Source organism: Schistocerca cancellata, chromosome 2 (assembly GCF_023864275.1).
Source record: "Schistocerca cancellata isolate TAMUIC-IGC-003103 chromosome 2, iqSchCanc2.1, whole genome shotgun sequence".
Taxonomy (NCBI): Eukaryota; Metazoa; Arthropoda; class Insecta; order Orthoptera; family Acrididae; genus Schistocerca; species Schistocerca cancellata.
This window is the reverse complement of record NC_064627.1, coordinates 546,835,928-546,857,754: the sequence shown is the minus strand read 5'-3', so window position 1 is coordinate 546,857,754 and position 21,827 is coordinate 546,835,928. Positions and strand designations below refer to the sequence as shown.

At 43.1% G+C, this 21,827-nt stretch overlaps 1 protein-coding gene across 4 annotated transcripts in view; it reads left to right on the top strand.

The window, feature by feature from the left end:
- The first annotated feature begins 3,932 nt into the window (after positions 1-3,932).
- The window catches only part of LOC126162125 (zinc finger protein 883-like), a 95,877-nt gene continuing 77,982 nt past the window's right edge, over positions 3,933-21,827 (top strand). For 2 of the 4 annotated variants that reach the window (XM_049918413.1, XM_049918412.1), the window contains exons 1-2: positions 3,934-4,202; positions 7,444-7,506. In XM_049918413.1, the coding sequence (XP_049774370.1) occupies positions 4,182-4,202; positions 7,444-7,506 (84 nt within the window). In that variant the 5' untranslated portion in view covers positions 3,934-4,181. Of the gene's footprint in view, positions 4,203-6,497; positions 6,678-7,443; positions 7,507-21,827 lie in introns of all 4 variants that reach the window. The other 2 variants (XM_049918414.1, XM_049918415.1) reach the window with 2 other exon arrangements.

The window sequence follows — 21,827 nt, the reverse complement described above, 5'->3', positions numbered from 1 at the left end:
GTTGACTGTGTGTCAGTAGACTGTTCTCTTCAAGGTAATTCATAATGTTCGAACGCAATATATATTTCAAAATCCTGCTGCATTTCGATGTTAATAATATAGCCCTTTAATTTAGTGGATTACTCCTATTGTCGTTCTTGAATATTGGTGTGACCTGTGCAACTTCCCAATCTTTTGGTACCGTTCTTTTGTCGAGCGAGTGGTTGTATACAATTGTTAAGTATGTAGCTATTGAATCAGCATACTCTCAAAGGAACCTAACTGGTGTAAGTCTAGACAAGAAGACTTGCTTTTTTTAAGCGATTTAAGTTGCTTCACAATTCTAAGTTACTCATGTTGGCAGTTCATCCTGATTCGAAATCGGGAATATTTGTTTTGTCTTTTTTGGTGAAGGAATTTCGAAAGGCTGTGTATAGTAACTCTGTTTTCGAAGCACTATTGTCGACAGTATTTCCATTGGCATCCCACAGAGAAGGCATTGTCTGTGTCTTACAGCTAGCATACTTTACATATGACCATAATCTCTTTGGATTTTCTGCCTGGTTTCGAGATAAAGTTACGTTGTGGAAACTATTATAAGCATCTCATATTGATGTCTGCCGTAATTTTCGAGCTTCTGTGAAAGATCGCCAATCTCAGAGATTTTGCATTCGCTTAAATTTAGCATTCTTTTTTCGTTGTTTGTGCAACAGCGTTCTGACTCGTTTTGTGTATCAAGAGGAATCAGATTCGTCGTTTGTTAGTTTATTTAGTATAAATCTCTCAACTTCTGTCGATACTATTTCTTTGAATTACATTGTTCTTTTGGAAGAAGTGAAGAATGTCTTTCAGGAGGACGTCAAGTGAATTTTTATCTGCTTTTTTGAATAGGTATATTTCACTTTTATTTTTGGAGGATTTGCGGGGGGTTACTGTATTCAGTCTCGCTACGACAACCCTGTCTTCACTAATTCCTTTATCTGTTTTGATGCTCGTTATTAGCTCAGGATTATTTGTTGCTAAGAGGTCAAGTGTGTTTTCACAACAGTTGACTATTTGCGTGGGCTCATGAACTAACTGTTCGAAATAATTTTCAGAGAAGGCGTTTAGCATGGTTTCAAATGACGATTTATGCATTCCTCGGGATTTAATGATGTATCGAGGATAAATTGAAGTTACCACCAACTACGATCGTATGAGTCGGCTACATGTTTGAAATCAAACTCAAATTTTCTTTGAACCTTTCAGCAACTGTATCATCTGAACTGGGAGGTCGGTAAAAGGATCCTATTATTATTTTATTCCAGTTGCCAACAATGACCTCTGCCCATACTAACTCACATGAACTATCTACTTCAATTTCGCGACAAGATAAACTATTTCTGACAGCAACAAACACTCCACTGCCAACCATGTTTAGCTTATCCTTTTGGAACACCATTAGGGTCTTCGCAAAAAATTCAACTGAGCTTATCTCCGGTTTTAGCCCTCTTTCAGTGCCTATAACGATTTGAGCATCAGTGCTTTCTATTAGCACTTGGAGCTCTGTTACTTCCCAACACAGCTACGACAATTTACAACTGTTATACTGATGGTTCAGGTATCTACGTTCTTGCTGTGTTCAGCCTGCACCCTTTGTGGCTGAAGCCCTTTTTTTTATTTCCATGAGACCCACTAACCCAAAAAAACCGCCGAGTCCAAACCACACGGCCCTTGTTACCAGTGCAGCTGCTCCTGCATGAGGTGGACTCCTGACCTATTGAGCGGAACCCAAAACCCAATCACCCTATGGCGCAAGTCGAGGAAACTGCAGCCTACATGGTCGCAGAACCCTATGAACCCCTGATGCAGACCCTCCACTCGGCTCTGTACCGAAGGTCCTCAATCGGTCCTGTTGACTTTGCGCTAAATGGTGAATTCTGCATTCATCTCACAAGCAAGACTGGCAGCCTTTCCCACTTCTGTTACCCTCTTGAAACCAGAGAGAATCTCCTCCAATCCAAAGTGACACACATCATTGGCACCGATTTGAGCCACCACCTGTAGTTCGCTGCACCCTGTGCTCTTCATGGCATCCGGTAGGACCTGTTCCACGTCTGCAATGACTCCACCCCTTATGCACATGGAATGCACATTGGTTTTCTTCCCCTTCTTGGCAGCCATGTCTCTAAGACACTCATAATGTGCCTAACATTGGAGCTCCCAACTACCAATAATACCACCTTCTGTGATTGTCCAGATCTTGCAGGCGGAGAGGTTCCCTCTCAAACAGGGCAAGTGACTGCATCTGGCTGATGGACAGAGTCAGCCACAGATGGAGCCTGGAACCTGTTTGTCAGAGTAACTGGGGAGGCCTTACGTGCAGTCCCCTGGGAAATGTTTCGCTGCCTGCCACACAGCTTGCCAACCTCCCACTCCACCACGGGTGAATGGTCAATGTCAGTGTGAGCAGTAATTGGGCTGGTCATTGGTGCAGGCCGATTGGCGGACTCAGACGTGCTGGACGTCTATGGGATCCACTCGGCTGGTCAACAACAGTGATGATCTTCCACTGCAGCTTCAAGCTGTGTAACCGAAGCCATCACAGCCTAGAGTTGAGAGTGATGTGTCACCAACTCATCTCGCATCCGCACACAGCCATCACAGTTCCTATCCATACTATAGACTGTGGAAGACTGCACTACATGGACAATCGACATGCGCTCTGGAACACTACTGTGGACACGGAGGAAAACGGAAGAACTTCAATGAATTAGATTAACACGCAGAAACTCAAAAACTGAACTACCAAAGCACTCCAGTGACACTAAATAATTCGCTCCTGATTAGCAACTTTTAATATCTCACAAAATCGGTTTACTTTCCGATGAAAACAAAAACATAAGAACTGTGTCTATTACATATGAAAATAACGCACAGAAACTCAAGAAACTAAACTTCCAAAGCACGCAGATGACACTATAGAATTCGCTCTTAGTTAGGAACTCGTAAAATGTCAAAAAGTCGATTACTACCCTGTTGCTGCTTGTGTCTCAGCCAGCTGCTGCTGCCCAAGATTTAACCTCCGTGCGTTTATTATACTCCAAATTGTGGGGCACCAGCGAAGTACGTTTTCTATTTGGGGCGACTGACAATGCAGTCTTTCAATTTATACGGCTCCGGCCTCCTTAATTTCCTACCGTTCTGCAATTTCTTTAATTTTAATCTGCAGTTCATAACTACTAAATTGTGGTCAGAGTCTACATCTGAGTTTCGAAATGTACTGGAGTTTAAAATCTGATTTCGAAATCTCTACCTGACCATTGTGTAATCTGGAACCTTCTGTTGTCCTCTGGTTTCTTCGATGTATACAGCTTTGCCCCAAGAGATTAAATTGTTTTACCAGCCGGCTTCCACTTTCGATCCTTTCCCCCAATCAATTGTCTCCTAATACTTTTTTTCCTCCCCTTGCTTTTCTTGCAACCGAATTACAGTCCCATATCACAGTTAAATTTTCGTCTCCCCAAAGTATCTGAAAAATTATTTAATCTCATCATGAATTTTTTCAGCTTCTAAATAATCTGCGGAACTAGAAGGCATATGAACTTGTACTACAGTGGTGTGTGTTGGCTTTATTTATATCTGTTGACTGCGTTCACTATGCTCTTCATTGTAGCTTATCCGCAATTTCTATTCTCTGATTAATTACTAGATCCAGTCTGCACTACCTCTTTTTAATACTGTGTTGATAACTCTCACTTTATTTACTTATACAATATTAACTGTGTTTACAACTGCATTCAAACGAGCTACATAATTTGTAGAACTCTCAAAGCATAGGAAGTGAGTAATAAAACGCATGTAGAATTTTCTGTTGTAAAAATAGTCGTAAGTTGCAGACATTAGTAACTTACTTTCGTGGTGCTGAAAGAAGAGTACGTTCATAATATGATTACGATCTGGTTTGTTACTGACCTATATTGTATTGCCGCGATTCCCTCGATCAATCGATTTAGAACAATTATAAACTACTATCGAAGCACATTGTTCAGTAAAGGTTACTGCTATGATGGTGTAGGAATGTGCGTTGGAGATACAATATTGCGCTATGTTTTGTTTTGAATTTTGTGTTTGTGTGCGGAAAAAATGCGTGTCAAGGAATCATTTTTACTTGTTCCTCTGCACTGTTTACTGAAGGTCTGCGATTTTGTGCAATAGCAGTCATGTTTAATTTCACAAAAGAGGTGAGTTTTGCAATAACAGGTTTTAAATATTACTTTGTCAGTTATGTTATCACATATAATTGCCACAGAATGTGCAATTACTGGTAGTTAATGCATTTGTCTCGATGGTTGGGGCGAGGTTAGATATTATTTCAGTAAAAAATAATTATTGGTCGTACCCAGAAGACATTTCTGACACATTGTTTACCTAAGAGCAAACATCGGGATTCGAAATAGTGTAATGGACTCTATCGTACACAGATAACTTTTTGTGAGGGAACAGTGAATAAGTGTTTACTAGAGCCATTATCAAATGGATTACGAGGACTATAATCCTTAATGTAAAACAAAAGTAACAGGGAAGCTTATACGCAGAAAATAATAACTGTAACAACGTAGGTGGATTCGTAAGAGATAGTTATTCCTAGGAGCAAGCACGTCAAAAGACAGCTTTATGGTAATAACAAGTAGTAGTTCCAGTTGAGTAAGGGGCAGACTGATCGCAAATAATTGACGAAATGTCTTGAGAGTGGTAAGATGACGGTTAACGTTTTGTCGGTCGACTATTTGTTTTTGAATTGTCCAAGAGAGTACTTAGTGAAATTGAGAGAAATATATTTAAATTCAGTTAGTTTATATGTGCTTGTGATGCACACACGGTCGCTGTTAGTTGTTGGTGTCTCATTGAAAGTTCGTCGCAGTAGTAACCAATAAACGTACATTTTATTCTGATTCACACACTAATTTACAATTCTTACCTGTTCGTATTTGCACTGCAAAGTAGTTTACAGTTTCATATAGACTGTAAATCGTACACAGTGCGATAGTAAAACAAAAGGTAGATAGGTGCTTCATTTTAGATTTGATGCAACCTTGGGTACCTCTCGTGACACAAACCATTTTACAGGATTTATTATGTATTCATCTGGGAATCCATGTGAAAGTACTATCCTGCTGCCCTTTTCGTGACTTTTTTTTTTTTAGCATTTTATTACTTTCAGTGCAGCGGTTTGTGAATGCCACATGCTGTGCATGTCGATGTTGTAGGTTATAGAGATATTTCAGAATGGTTGATATTTTTAGTTTTACTGAACTTAGGTTCACTTAGAGTACTATCTGACTCAGTAAGTAATGGAGTAAGCCTAATTGTGCAGTATATTGAACTTTAAGGATAATTGATGCTCTTCTGATGACTGGAGTTTACTGACATTTTGAAATTTTAATGGTTCAGCTGTCGCTGTTGCAGGAAATTGTTTGGTAGTGACACATTATCACAAGATGTACTGTGACATTTGTTGATCTGTAGCTTCCATAACAAAACTGATTTGCCCTCTTCTTGTTGAATATGTTAACTTCGTTTATGTTTATACAAAAATTGCACTGTAAGACTCTTTTAGGTCCAGTACAAGTCCACATAACATGTATTTCTCTTGAATCCCTGCAGCTCTAGATTTAACTATGTATCACCATATTTCTTCCAGTACGTTTCACAGTAGTTTTTGAAGTATTCAGCAGCTTCACCTGATTAGACACATTGATTGAGGTGATCGGGAACTGTGGCATAGCCTGAGGGCTGTTTTGTGGTGAGTTGGTAAAACCAATGAATATTTCTGTTCTTGGTTGCGAGAATAGACTGCTTTGTAACAGCCTGAAGTCTCGGTTCAATGTTGTCAAAATTGTCACTGTAAAGTGCATCTTTCTTAAATAAATAGCTACAATAGTAAGAAATTACCAAAACTGTTGTAGGCCTAATACATAATATGGAAGTTGTGGATTCTTTTTGCACTCGTGTGCGCCCCCCCCCCCCCCCCCCCCCACACACACACACACAAACACAAATAAGATGTAAAGAATGGCTTTTTGCTCTCTCCTTATGGCAGGAGACAAGGAGGTATCTTTACCATATTTAACTGCTATTAATGTAAAGCTGTTCAAGTTCCTTCTTTTTTCTTTCTTTTTTTTCCGAGTTAGTATTCCACACTCTACTTATAGCCAGCCACGCTGTTGTCATCCGATGTAACAGAGAGGTTCGGATAACTTGATGCGAACTTCTAGAACTTATTAAAACAAGCATTTCCATGTCTGGCTAATATGCAGAGATATAAGTGCTTTTGTTATTGTAGGTTGTACTTTAAGCCTGGTAACATTCCAGTGTAGTGAGCCTGTTCTGAAATGCTTGGCCATTGGATTAGTAGTCTGTGCTGGAGTAACACAGATATCTTGCAAGATATATATAGTGATGCACTTGCTCAATAAAATGAGGAGACGGACAATAAAAGTATGCCAAGATTACATTAGATGCACTTTTCATTCCAGTTGACCCAAAGTGAGGAGAGATCCTTGCAGTTGTGGGACATGTCTGAAAACAAGAATACACAATGAATATTTACAAAATAAGAACAGATATGCTAATGTACCTTCCACAGATCCCAAATGAAATGGCCCAGCCTTTAGCATATTTAAAAGGATGTGAAACTTATCATCAAATATTAAATGGTCAGTACACTTGAGAGTGTATGGTAAGTTGTAGGCTGTTGTAGCCATGCATCATCAAATAAAACAGAAAACATTTTACAGCACTTATTTACGGTGATCACGTTACTCCACAAAAATTTTTACTGAAGTCAGATTGTACACAGTATTCATCTTAGCCTATGTGATATTAATAATAACATACATGCATCAATTGGTTTTCCTAAGAAACCTTTTTATTACTCAGAGAGCACAGGGAAATAACTTATAACACTGAGTGGGGAAATATTGGAAAAGTTGTCGAGGCTGAATTGAAGCTGACGTTAGAGAAGTGAGGAATTGGGAAGGATGAGATACCAGGGGTTACAAAATATGTAAGGTTGAGAGGCAGTGTTGAGCATGTATGTATAATACTCGTGTAAAGTAGGAAATTTCTAAGTTACAGATAACTTTCACATGTATAATAAAGAATTTTTTCAAAGTATTTCATTATTAGTCACATAAAAAATGAAAATGAACAAGTGAAATTTTTAGTAAAGGAAAAGCAATGCTTTTGTATTAGAAAGAACTTATTCAAGCCATACTTACGCCTATGTGTATGAATTTTTGGCAATTATTTCTTGATAAGGACAGTGTGCACAAACAATTTTAATTGAAAATTGTATGTTACGAACTCCAAATTGTAATTTGAACTTGAAGCACTGTGACTCATATGTTCCCCTTTTATGGGTTTATAGGTGTTTAATGAGGTATTACTTTTCATTGTTCTTATTGATAATTTGTTTTATAGAAGTGGCCCTCCATAAGTGGAGTACAAGATGCGAAGAGTTCCCTGTTTCTGAAAGCAGACATGGTATGTATTAATGTTAAAGTGGGTTTTATTAAGAAACGGAACATTGGCAGGTAGTAAGATCTATGCAGAATTTCTGCTAATGCTTCTCAGTACAGCAAGGTAACCCTATCACAAGTCAGATTACAGTGAATTAGAAGCTAAGTGCTTTCAGGATTGTCACAGTCAGTGCTGAAAGGCGTTGATCTGTAAAAGTAAAAAAAGCAGCAAAGGGAGTTTGATAAGGGGTAGTCTGTAATAAGTTCTTAACAGCATGGAGTATATATGCTGGAAAGATAAAAGTCTAGAATAGGGCCAGTGGCGTACTTATGTGTTTCGCGCAGGAGTGTTGTCAGTGTGTGCTGTCGTGTATGATGGGAACAGAAGAAGGTGTGTCAGCTGTTTGTGTTGCACAGCCAATGAGAGAGCAGCAAACAGACATGTTTTGAATATATTCGGAAGGGAAATTAAAACATTGTGGTAAACAAGATTGCAAACGTAATGCAAGGACAGTAACGCAGCCTACAATTAATAAAAAAATAAATAAATAAATAAAAATAAAAAAACATGAAATATTTCTCTGCTTTGTGTTGCTACACAGTCAATCTGTGTGAGCACACTGAGTAAGTGGACTAGTGTTTTTTTAATTAAATTATGGGAGTAGGTATGTGAAGAAATGTTTTCGAATTAAATCACTGGGGAAGGTAGGTGAGTCAATGTTTTTAATGAAATCGTGGTAGGGGGTAGGTGGATCACTGTTTTTAATTAAATCATGGGAGGAGATAGAGGGATACTAAATCTCTCAAACCACTCCACTTCATACTATTTACTCACATAATCACAGAATACCCCTCTCTAAATTCGCTAATGCACCAAAAAACAGCAAATGAGACAATGGTTTCAATTTTGGCACTAAAAATACATTGCTTGTGTTCTTGCCTCTCTTTGGTTATTTGAAAGTATCATTGCATCGGCTATATGAAACTGACGCGTTGCCAACCTATGAGCACTCGATAAACTCCGGCGTGACCGCCGCTGGCCCTGATCTAGAATTTAGCCTGCTGCAAATAAGCAGCCCTTAGATTTAGAGCCCTTCAGTTTATGCATTTGCATAATATTTTTTCTGTTATTCAGTGCTATTCCAATTGTTGCATTTAATTAATTCTTAATGATTTTCATGAAATCTTGTGTGTGATAGCAAACTGTTTTTAACATAGCCTCAGGTTTATGTTACTGTGCCCTCTCTGAGAGAGAATCAGCAAAAACCTGTAAGCTCATTCACATCAATGCTTATAGTGAATGGATGTCACTTCATGCAGTGTTAAAAGTGATGACTGTGTAGGTTTGGATGATAGATGATAACTACTGTAATAGTTGCCTAGCTCCAGACAGGGAAATAATATATTCCAAGCTGATCAAATCAATTCATCAAGTCCCCTCAGCGCTCCGTCCTGCTTATGCATTACTGTGTTTTTCTACTACCATCATCTGTGCTGCTGGAACAGCTCCATAGGCCCTTGCTACTGGCAGCGGGGCTCATGGTGGGCTGAAAGAATCACCAAAAAACTCTTTTAACAGTAAACAAAACCCCTTAATGACCAGCCTTGTAAGTGTTAACTGGCATTATATTTTAATTAAGCAAAGGAGGAGAATATGGGGACCATTGGGTCTCCTCATTGGAAATGTATGTGCCTTCTTCCCAGATGTGAGCCAAGCTCCATGATCATAGGCCATCAGCCTCTAACAACAACCCCTGGTCTTTCACTGAAAGATGGGTTACCACAATTTCACTATCCACTTTCTGATGGTATAAGTGTGTAATTCTTATCCTCCAAACTTCCAAACATGTAAATAGTGGTTGGAAATCACCTATCTTTTAAATATATAGGCTTAAGAGGTGGATTGCCCTTGCAGTGGTGAGACAGTACCATAACCCAGTTTCAAAACCAGGCATACTCCCAAGTTCTGTTAACTGCTGTAGACCAGTACTTTTCTATAGTGCCATGAAAATTGCTCGAGAGCATGGTGGCCAGTAATTTCCAAGAATGATTGTCTATCGAAGTCGTGGGGTCCAAATGATACATATCGAACGTGCGATCGTTGATAGATCCCGAGTATGTTTACGGTGGTCACTACAGCAACAAAAAGAGAAGAGCGTTACAAAAATACATTTAATTCCAAGGAGACGACTTACCTTACTCGTCGTCAGTGTTGGAATCGTGAAAGTCCATTACAGTGGTCTGGATGGATAATTTGGAAGAGTCGAACTGTGTATTCTTCCTGATACTCATTTGTTTCCCGCACTAGCCGCAATGAAATTATAAATGGTATTTCAGCATCAAAACTGTCCTTACGAAGTTTTACACACTTTGCACCACCACAGTCTACACAGTCCCTTCTTTCCTCTTCCAGTAGTAGTCCATCTTTGCAACAAAAAGTCGAACAATTTTCTATGCTGGATAAACATGGAATTAGTTTTTTCCATGTGAGAGAATCCGCTGAAGAAACTTCAAGAACGCCAGACATCCCACTCACTAACGACATAAATCGTCTGGGATTCCCTAACAAGTCACAAATAATTCGCGGAGGTATGTAATTTAGAGCAACTAAGGGAACAACAGAAAATAGATAAAAATGATGATCACAAATGATTGATCACAACGCCCACCACCAGAGTCGCACGATTGATTTACAATTGCACGTTAAATATGTATTCTTTGGACACCACAACTTTGGTAAGCAATCCTTCTTGGAAATTACCTGGTGGCCGATCGATTAATTAGCATCCTTGAATTGAAAGGCCCTTTTAATTTACCTGCCAATTTGGTTTCCAGGAGGGTCAGTCCACAACTGACCATCAGGTCCTGTTGGACATGAAATCTGCAAGACTTTTACCAAGCATCTTACTGCTATCTTTTTGGCTTGCATAAAGCATACTTTGCTGTTGTAATGTAAGACACAGACAACAGTACAGCTTAAGTGAACCAGAGTTTATTCTTCTTCGAAATACAAGTGAACCGCAGTTGAACATAGACACAAACATAGAAACAGTCCAGGTATTGATACAAGTAGTTGCTGACGATAAGTAAGAACACAATATGAGGGCACTGGTAGATGACGCAGTGGGTGCTGAGTACATACAGGGTTACAGCAACTCGTCCCTCTTGGGGGAAGGGCGCTCAGCTGATGTGGACATTGGGGTGACTTGAAACATCCATTGCCTCTGTGGTGGACGCAGCCGATGACTATGGCCACAGTGTGCTCCCTGCCGCCGTTGGATAAGCAGCTGCAGCAGCAAGTCGTATACTCCTAGCTCACTCATTTGTTACATAGTTTAATTCTTAATTTCTTTGCGTGTTTTTGGTACTTGCATTGTTTAATTCATAAATTTCGGGCGTATTATAGTATTTGAGAGTTGTAGCGTCACATTTTAGTACCTGAATAGTGTAAATTCGCATAGTCGTCTGTCTTCTGTTTTTGTTTTGAACGGCCAGTGTCGGTTGGTCAGAGTCAGTGTGCTCCCTGCCGCCGTTGGATAAGCAGCTGCACCAGCAAGTCGTATACTCCTAGCTCACTCATTTGTTACATAGTTTAATTCTTAATTTCTTTGCGTGTTTTTGGTACTTGCATTGTTTAATTCATAAATTTCTGGCGTATTATAGTATTTGAGAGTTGTAGCATCGCGTTTTAGTACCTGAATAGTGTAAAATCGCGTAGTCTCCTTCCGCCGCCGAGCAGTGTGTCAGAAGTGCGCAAGTAGCAGCATTACTGCATTTACTAGGCAATCTTGTATTTTAATAACCATTTAAATTTTGTGTCGATTTGTTTGCGCTCTCTGTAGATTAGTTCAGAGATTCTTTGCACAACAGTTTTTAGCATGGATAGGGACTGCAACTGCTGTGTTCGGATGCAGGCTGAGTTGGCATCCCTTCGCTCCCAGCTTCAGGCAGTGTTGGCTTCGGTCACTCAGCTTGAGGCTGTTGCCAATGGGCATCACTGTGGGGGTCCGGATGGGGGTTTGTCGGAGACGGCCAGCTCGTCCCACGCATCCCCCGATCGGACTACGACTGTGGTTGCCCAGGATACTGCCTGCATTGAGGCTGATCCCTCACCTGTGGTAGAGTGGGAGGTCGTCTCAAGGTGTGGCAGGGGGCAAAAGACATTCCGGAGGGCTGAACGGAAGGCCTCTCCAGTTTGTCTGACGAACCAGTTTCAGGCTCTGTCTCAGGCTGATACTGATCTTCGGCCTGACATGGCTGCTTGTCCTGTTCCAGAGCTTGCCCCTCAGTCTGCAAGATCCGGGCGGTCGCAGAGGGTGGGCTTACTGGTAGTTGGGAGCTCCAAAGTCAGGCGCGTAATGGGGCCCCTTAGGGATATGGCAGCAAGAGAGGGGAAGAAAACCAATGTGCACTCCGTGTGCATACCGGGGGGAGTCATTCCAGATGTGGAAAGGGTCCTTCCGGATGCCATGAAGGGTACAGGGTGCACCCATCTGCAGGTGGTCGCTCACGTCAGCACCAATGATGTGTGTCGCTATGGATCGGAGGAAATCCTCTCTGGCTTCCGGCGGCTATCTGATTTGGTGAAGACCGCCAGTCTCGCTAGCGGGATGAAAGCAGAGCTCACCATCTGCAGCATCGTCGACAGGGGCTGCGGACCTTTGGTACAGAGCCGAGTGGAGGGTCTGAATCAGAGGCTGAGGCGGTTCTGCGACCGTGTGGGCTGCAGATTCCTCGACTTGCGCCATAGGGTGGTGGGGTTTCGGGTTCCGCTGGATAGGTCAGGAGTCCACTACACGCAACAAGCGGCTACACGGGTAGCAGGGGTTGTGTGGCGTGGGCTGGGTGGTTTTTTAGGTTAGATGGCCTTGGGCAAGTACAGAAAGGGCAACAGCCTCAACGGGTGCGGGGCAAAGTCGGGACATGCGGGGACCAAGCAGCAACCGGTATTGTAATTGTAAACTGTCGAAGCTGCGTTGGTAAAGTACCGGAACTTCAAGCGCTGATAGAAAGCACCGAAGCTGAAATCGTTATAGGTACAGAAAGCTGGCTGAAGCCAGAGATAAATTCTGCCGAAATTTTTACAAAGGTACAGACGGTGTTTAGAAAGGATAGATTGCATGCAACCGGTGGTGGAGTGTTCGTCGCTGTTAGTAGTAGTTTATCCTGTAGTGAAGTAGAAGTGGATGGTTCCTGTGAATTATTATGGGTGGAGGTTACACTCAACAACCGAGCTAGGTTAATAATTGGCTCCTTTTACCGACCTCCCGACTCAGCAGCATTAGTGGCAGAACAACTGAGAGAAAATTTGGAATACATTTCACATAAATTTTCTCAGCATGTTACAGTCTTAGGTGGAGATTTCAATTTACCAGATATAGACCGGGACGCTCAGATGTTTAGGACGGGTGGTAGGGACAGAGCATCGAGTGACATTATACTGAGTGCACTATCCGAAAATTACCTCGAGCAATTAAACAGAGAACCGACTCGTGGAGATAACATCTTGGACCTACTGATAACCCGAACTTTTCGACTCTGTAAGTGCAGAACAGGGAATCAGTGATCGTAAGGCCGTTGCAGCATCCCTAAATATGGAAGTAAATTGGAATATAAAAAAAGGAAGGAAGGTTTATCTGTTTAGCAAGAGTAATAGAAGGCAGATTTCAGACTACCTAACAGATCAAAACGAAAATTTCTGTTCCGACACTGACAATGTTGAGTGTTTATGGAAAAAGTTCAAGGCAATCGTAAAATGCGTTTTAGACAGGTACGTGCCGAGTAAAACTGTGAGGGACGGGAAAAACCCACCGTGGTACAACAACATAGTTAGGAAACTACTGCGGAAGCAAAGAGAGCTTCACTGCAAGTTTAAACGCAGCCAAAACCTCTCAGACAAACAGAAGCTAAACGATGTCAAAGTTAGCGTAAGGAGGCCTATGCGTGAAGCGTTCAGTGAATTCGAAAGTAAAATTCTATGTATTGACTTGACAGAAAATCCTAGGAAGTTCTGGTCTTGCGTTAAATCAGTAAGTGGATCGAAACAGCATATCCAGACACTCCGGGATGATGAAGGCATTGAAACAGAGGATGACACGCGTAAAGCTGAAATACTAAACACCTTTTTCCAAAGCTGTTTCACAGAGGAAGACCGCACTGCAGTTCCTTCTCTAAATTCTCACACAAACGAAAAAATGGCTGACATTGAAATAAGTGTCCAAGGAATAGAAAAGCAACTGGAATCACTCAACAGAGGAAAGTCCACTGTACCTGACGGGATACCAATTCGATTCTACACAGAGTACGCGAAAGAACTTGCCCCCCTTCTAACAGCCGTGTACCGCAAGTCTCTAGAGGAACGGAAGGTTCCAAATGATTGGAAAAGAGCAGAGGTAGTCCCAGTCTTCAAGAAGGGTCGTCGAGCAGATGCGCAAAACTATAGACCTATATCCCTGACGTCGATCTGTTGTAGAATTTTAGAACATGTTTTTTGCTTGAGTATCATGTCGTTTTTGGAAACCCAGAATCTACTATGTAGGGATCAACATGGATTCCGGAAACAGCGATCGTGTGAGACCCAACTCACTTCATTTGTTCATGAGACCCAGAAAATATTAGATACAGGCTCCCAGGTAGATGCTATTTTCCTTGACTTCCGGAAGGTGTTCGATACAGTTCCACACTGTCGCCTGATAAACAAAGTAAGAGCCTATGGAATATCAGACCAGCTGTGTGGCTGGATTGAAGAGTTTTTAGCAAACAGAACACAGCATGTTGTTATCAAAGGAGAGACGTCTACAGACGTTAAAGTAACCTCTGGTGTGCCACAGGGGAGTGTTATGGGACCATTACTTTTCACAATATATATAAATGACCTAGTAGATAGTGTCGGAAGTTCCATGAAGCTTTTCGCGGATGATGCTGTAATATACAGAGAAGTTGCAGCATTAGAAAATTGTAGTGAAATGCAGGAAGATCTGCAGCGGATAGGCACTTGGTGCAGGGAGTGGCTACTGACCCTTGACATAGACAAATGTAATGTATTGCGAATACATAGAAAGAAGGATCCTTTATTGTATGATTATATGATAGCAGAACAAACACTGGTAGCAGTTACTTCTGTAAAATATCTGGGAGTATGCGTGCGGAACGATTTGAAGTGGAATGATCATACAAAATTAATTGTTGGTAAGGCGGGTACCAGGTTGAGATTCATTGGGAGAGTCCTTAGAAAATGTAGTCAATCAACAAAGGAGGTGGCTTACAAAACACTCGTTCGACCTATACTTGAGTATTGCGCATCAGTGTGGGGTCCGTACTAGATCGGGTTGACGGAGGAGGTGGAGAAGATCCAAAGACGAGCGGCGCGTTTCGTCACAGTGTTATTTGGTAACTGTGATAGCATTACAGATATGTTTAACAAACTGAAGTGGCAGACTCTGCAAGAGAGGCGCTCTGCATCGCGGTGTAGCTTGCTCGCCAGGTTTCGAGAGGGTGCGTTTCTGGATGAGGTATCGAATATATTGCTTCCCCCTACTTATACCTCCCGAGGAGATCACGAATGTAAAATTAGAGAGATTAGAGTGCGCACGGAGGCTTTCAGACAGTCGTTCTTCCCGCGAACCATACGCGACTGGAACAGGAAAGGGAGGTAATGACAGTTGCACGTAAAGTGCCCTCCGCCACACACCGTTGGGTGGCTTGCGGAGTATAAATGTAGATGTAGATGTAAAGAGATTTTGGGGCAGAAGTGATGTGGCTGTGGACATGCGCACCATGTGCTCCCTTGCAAAATGTCATAAGATAGGGCCAGTGTCAAGGCTACTGGTAACATCTTGACATCCAGTTCCTCAACGTGGTGTAACTGTACCAATGGTGAAGGCGCCAGCTGCTCTGTCGGGTGTGGCGGTGTTGAAGGGCCCAAAGGAACCAGCCCAGCCAGCAGCTGAATTGCCAGTGGCACCGAAGCATCGCAAGAAGACTAGACAACAAACGCCAAGGGGCTTTACCTCGGAGGACATGCATGAGATGGCCATATCCATCCATAGATTGTGGATAAAAAGGAGAAGCATTCACTTGGTAAATGCCTTGATGCATGCGGAAATGTGGAAGGCATGAGGCACAGACTGTTGACCATTATCCATCACAAGTGTACAAGGCAGTCTTTCAAAAGAAAGAGAAAAAGAAAAGAAAAAAAGGGGGAGGTCCTGAATTGCAGCTGCAATAGACTTTGAAGAGCAGCGGATAACATATGAAAATTTAGAGAAAGCATTGACAACCAAGTAAGAATGTAGGAAGTGTCCCACAAAATTAACACGGACGTGTTCCTGTGGATGTTGTGGTGCGAGCTACAGAGAGCGTCGCCCCTCAGTGCCACCTGTTGGCTAGCACATTGAGAGCAGTCCATGACAAGATGTACAATTTCACTTTTGATACCAGGCCAAAATGTGTAGACAGACCAATAACTTGGTATGCAAGAGCCCCCAGTGTCTCTGATGTAGGAGCTATAGAGCAGCCAGGACCACAACCATAGCCGACAGCCTATCTGTAGCTAAGAGAACACCGCTATCAGATACCAAAAAGCAGTGGTGGAGGGGAAAATAGGTGTGCCGAGGGTCAGAAGTCCATGGTAAGAAACCCTTCCACTGCAGTTGGCACCTCAACATCTAAATGAAAACGGAGGAGTTCATCGTGGTCAAAAGTAGGATCCGGTACCCTCAGAAGCTGGGAGAGCACATTGACGTTGGTGTGCTGTGTGGTAGGCAAAAAAAAGTATTTCATAGTTGTAGTGAGACAGAAACAGGGCCCCACACTGGAGGCAATTTGCTGCTTTGTTGGGCAATGAAGCAGAAGCATTTAACAACTAAATATAGTTTTGTGGTCAGTAATAGGTGGATCTTAAACCCCTAAAAGAACACATGAAACTTTTTGAGGGTGCAGGCGATAGCGAGCTCTTCCTTTTCAACTAGGCAGTAGCACTGCTGAGCTGAGTTGTGCATTTTTGATAGGGGGCATTCGGAACCATCCTCATATTGATGTGCTAGAATGGTCCCAAAGAGAGACGTCCAAAGCCAAAACCTGTGGTGACCAGGATGGAAAGTAGCCAAACAAGGAGCAGAATGGAATTATATTCCAAAAGTGGGAATGAGCATTGCAGGTTGGCTTCCATTGAAAAGGAACATTCTTGTGGAGCATTTTTTTGGGGGAGGGGGGGGGTCATTATGGGCCAGTGTGGCTTCACACAGAATATTTTACCTAAAAATGCTTGGAGTTCTTTGAGATTTGTAAGACAAGGCAGACTTTGGCGACTTGATGACATTAAAACTTAATACCATTCCAAGAAACCTCAAACCCCATACACACAACGGATGACTGAAAAAAGTGTGATGACTTGGCCAAGTGGCATTTCAGCCGTGCAGGATGTAAGATCACAAGCAAGATACATAAGTTATGTAAATGCTTATCCATAGATGTACCCATCACGCTGATGCCTGTTGAGATAGTTGATACAGCCTGGAACGGGAATAGTCAGTTGTTCCAAAAAAGGCTGAAAACTTGCCAGGCCGCTAGCCACACCAAATGGGAGCAGCTATTGGTAGAACCCATACGGTGTGTTAACCACAGGAAGCTGTTTAGAATCCCCATCCAATGGGAGCTATAAGTACGCTTCATATAAATTCAGTTTTGGAGAAAAACTGTCAACTGGTGAGTTTAGCCAATAACTCGTCGAGATGGGGCAAAGGGTAGGTGTCAGTGGTAGATTGAGCATTAATGGTACGTTAAAGTCACCACAGAGGTGAAGCTGGTCAGTCATGGGGGGGGGGGGTAGTCCACTCACTTGATGTAATAGACTGTATGGCCCCAATAATATCAGCCTCTCCAATTACGCTTTCACTTGATCATGCACAGCCACTGGAACAGGGCACGAACAGAAAAAATATGGCTGGAAAGTGGGCCACAAAATTAGTGGGACAACCTAAACCACTCAAGAAAAGAGAAGAGAACTTGGAAAACAGAGGGTCTAACTGCTGGTGAGGGTCCGAGTCGGAAACCAGGAAAAACAAAAAGCATTGAAAGCATCCAAACTGTACAAATTTGCAGTGTCAGTATCATCACCTACAAAAAATGTCACAGTATGAACCACAGCTGTATACATAGTGGGAACCATAAACTTCCCCATGATTCGAATATGCTGCTTGCTGTAACTCACCAAATGTTGAGTAACTGGAGATAACTCAGGAGGCCCAAATCCACATAAATTCGGGAGTTCCATAGAGTCGCAGCTGCACCCGTGTCCACTTGTAATCTAAACTCTTCTTTCTATCACTTGCACTTCGATGAACAGTTTGTTATGATGTATAAGCACTTGAGACGCACAGTTACATCCATGTGTGCAGGAGGAGGCTGGAAACATTACACAGACGCTGTAGATCCTTCTTTCCTACAGTTGTTGCAAGTCACCCAGCACTTACGGCACACGGCCCTGTCATGTTGCACAAAACAATATGGCCAAGATGGGAGCGCAGAGCGCTGCTGTTATTGTTTTGATTGTTGTTTGGCATGTAGCTGTGCAGCATAGTGCAGAGGCTGTGGTTGTATGCCTGCTGCGCCGTCCTCCCCTGAGAACTGGCAGAGAACTGACTGATGCTTGATGACCAAAAGTAGGAGCCACTGCGGTGATGTCACACCAAGTATCAGACTGATAACCCACAGCACAAGATGCCTCGAAAGATTGACCAATATTTAATACTTCAGTCAAAGGTGGATACTTGCACTGCAGTGGGAGTTGAAACGTCTCCTTGTTAGGAGCCAACTGAATGGTTGTCTCACGGACCATAGAGTGAGCATAGCAGTCGTGATGAGCATCAGTAACAAACTGACATTTGTGACCGAGGCCAGGGAGTTTGGTCACCCAGCCTGGTAGGATTGGGGGGCTGTGTATGACAACAGTAGAACTGTACGAGTGCTGCAATGACATGTATGCATTTGTGGTGGTAATTTGAAACAGCCTACACTTTTCATTGAATAAAAGTGACACGAGTTCTTTGAGCTGGACCAACTGGTACAACAACTGGTAGATCCAAGGAGAAAACAAAGAAAGGAACAAAGCCTTACACATGTTTGCATCAGTGACACCAGAGCTGAGGAAGTGTTGCCCAAGCTACATAGCCTCCCAGTCTTCGGCCACATTGTCATAAAGGGGAAAGGATGGGGGGCACACCATCGGCATTGGCGCCTGCGTAGGCAGCGTGGTCACAAGTTCGTGATAGCAACCGTAAGATGCTGCTGTTGCTCGATGAGAGATTTAAGCACTGGCTCTATGGCCAGAAGAACCTAAGGAACAACCAATAGACTGAGCACACAAAAATGAACACCACACTTGTCACCAGTTGTGTCTTAATGTAAGACACAAACAATGGTACGGCAATAATCATCCAAAATTTAATCTTCTTCCACAAACAAGCAAACAGTATTTAAGAATATAGACACAAACATAAAAACAATCCAGGTGCTAATCATAACTTGTAGGCTTTCGCAGGTGGCGTCTTCATTAGTTAAAAGTTTCTGGCTGAGAATCCTCAGTCAATCCGTAAAACTTCTTCTTCTTGACATTTCGTTGCCAACTGCGGCCAACATCTTCCAAGGTGAGTCAGTGACTGGCTGCCAGGCCGTGGAGGTCCCATTTATGTGGAGCACATAGAGGGCACCACCGTACATCACGTGGGGCTGACTGTAAGTCTATCTCTGACTAATGTCATTATTCTTAATTGAAAGTAATCGATTGTCACGTTGTTGGTGTCCCCCCCAGCTGGTCCACAACTCTTTTGTGGATATGTGTGCGGCGAGCATGGGACCCCGAGCTAGTGCAGTTCTCTTTCCTTTTCAGGCTGCATAACTTCCCTTTCCACATCCCACCCTGTCCCCGATCCTCCTCCCCCCCTCCCCCTCCATCCTTCCCCCCTCACCAGACTTTTCCACTGTCAACCCTTTCATTCTTCAGAAAGGTGTCAACGCAATTGCAGGTCCTGTAAAGTCTTATTCCGGTTACGAAATGGCACCTCGTGGTTAGAAACAGACGGTGCCTTCCAGGCACATAAATTTCTTCGAACTACACTGCTACACACCTTCCCTGTCCAAGTGGACGTACACCATACTTCAAATTCATCGTACGAGGTGGTTTATACAAGATCACGCGACTGATTATCCAATGAGGACATTCAAAATTACCTGTCCGACCAGGGCATAAAGGCCGTACATCAAGTCATGAAAAGGGTTGAAAAGGAATTGATACCCACCTGCACTCTCTTTTTGATGTTTGACAGAGTTCAACTTCCATCAAACATTAAAGCAGGCTATGAGATAATTTCAGTTCACCCTTACATCCCCAACCCTACGTGTTGCTATCAGTGTCTGTGGTTTAATCATACCAGCCAGTGGTGGTCCAATACGAACAAATGCGTTACTTGTGGCAGGGATGCCATTGAGGGCGATTGTCCACCTGCATCCCCTTGTTGCATCAACTGTATGAGTGATCGTGCCCTATTTTTAAAGATGAACAAAATGTCAGGAAATTCGAGTGAAGGAAAATATGTCTACCTTTGCTGATTGTGAGTTATTCACCAGTAGAAAGCCCACTGTGCTCCCAGCGGCTAAATACAGCACTGTCCTTGCCTCTCCTCGACCTACTAAGGAGGTAGCCATGCAGACTTTGGATCTCACCTTTAGCTTCAAGGTCGTCAGATCGCCATCTCAAAGATCACCCGTTCAACCTCCCCACTATCACATGCTCACTCTAAGGCTCAACCTTCATTGGCTCCTGCTAAATCATGGGCCCCATAATCGGACATCTGGACTTCCAAAAAAGAGCCTACTCATGAAGATTTTTTACATACCCAGACCTCACAACCATCAATTCCTCTTACATCTCAATATCCTGCTTCCAAGAAGGCTCACAAGAAACACAGTTCCTCTCCTCCGCCACAGCATGTCTCCTCTACGGCACCACCCAGTGGTAGCCACCCTCGGCCGTCTTCCGTGTCGCCGAGACGCACCGCTGGTGGCCAATCAACCAGCCAATCACTGGCAGCAGGAGCTGTCCCCAAACAACCTATGGATCAGGATCTTCTGCCTTTGGCAGAATGCCACTCTACGTCGTCAGCTGCCGGCTGTCAGCAGTTGTTGAGTTGATGGCAACTGTGGTGAGATTTTTCCCTTTTCTGCCCACCCTATGCCAATTATCCATTGGAATATTCATGGAATTCGCTGCAGTTGGAATGAATTGTCAATCCTCTTACGATCCTACTCCCCGGTCATCTTCTATCTTCAGGAAACAAAGCTATGTCCTCATGGTCACTTTGTCTTCCCTTATTTGCAATCGGTCCGGTTTGATCTCCCCTCTGTTGGTGGCACTCCGGCGCACGGGGGACTTATGATTCTTCTCCACGATACTATCCATTATCACCATATGCCCTTAAACAGTTCCTTCCAAGCTGTCGCTGAGCGTCTTTCCCTTTCTGGATACACCTTCTCACTTTGTACCATATACATTCCATCATCCACACCAATCGCAAGAGCCGATCTTCGTCTGCGTGGTCAGTTCCCACCCTCTATTTGCTGGTTGGGGACTTCAACGCCCACCACCCGCTTTGGGGATTTCCGTGTCCTTATCCGAGAGGCTCCATATTGATTGACCTCTTCCACCAGCGGATCGTGTTTGCCTCAACACTTGGGAACCTACTTTTTTGACTGCCTGCTTTCAACCTGCTATCATTTGGACCTTTGATCGGCACTGTTCAGCTAGCTTGGTGCTTTGAATGGTTTGCTCTTGCTGATACACACTCAAGTGACCATTTTCCATGTGTCCTTCGATTACAGCCACTATGCACCCCAAGACGCTGGCAGTTTTCCCAAGCGGATTGGACACTTTTCTCCACTCTAGCAACATTTGATGACTCTCAATTTTCGCAGCATTGACGATCGGGTCACTCATGTTACGGAAGTTATTCTTAGAGCCATGGAACTTTCAATACCCTGTACCTCCCCTTTGCCCCAGTGCCTGCAAATTCCTTGGTGGACGCTCTTCCGCCTCGGGACCAGATGGCATCCACGTCAAAATGTTGCTGCATTTATCATATGGTAGTCCGTTTTTGACTGACAGCTATCGGCATTCTTGTCCTGAAACCTGGAAAGGACAAACATCTCCCCTCTAGCTCTCGCCCCATCTCTCTCATGAGTAGTGTATATAAGGTTTTGGAGCGTATTGTAAATTGCCGTTTAGGCTGGTGGTTGGAGTCCCGAAACCTGCCCAATGGGGTTTCCGAAAACATTGTTCTGCAGTTGACTATT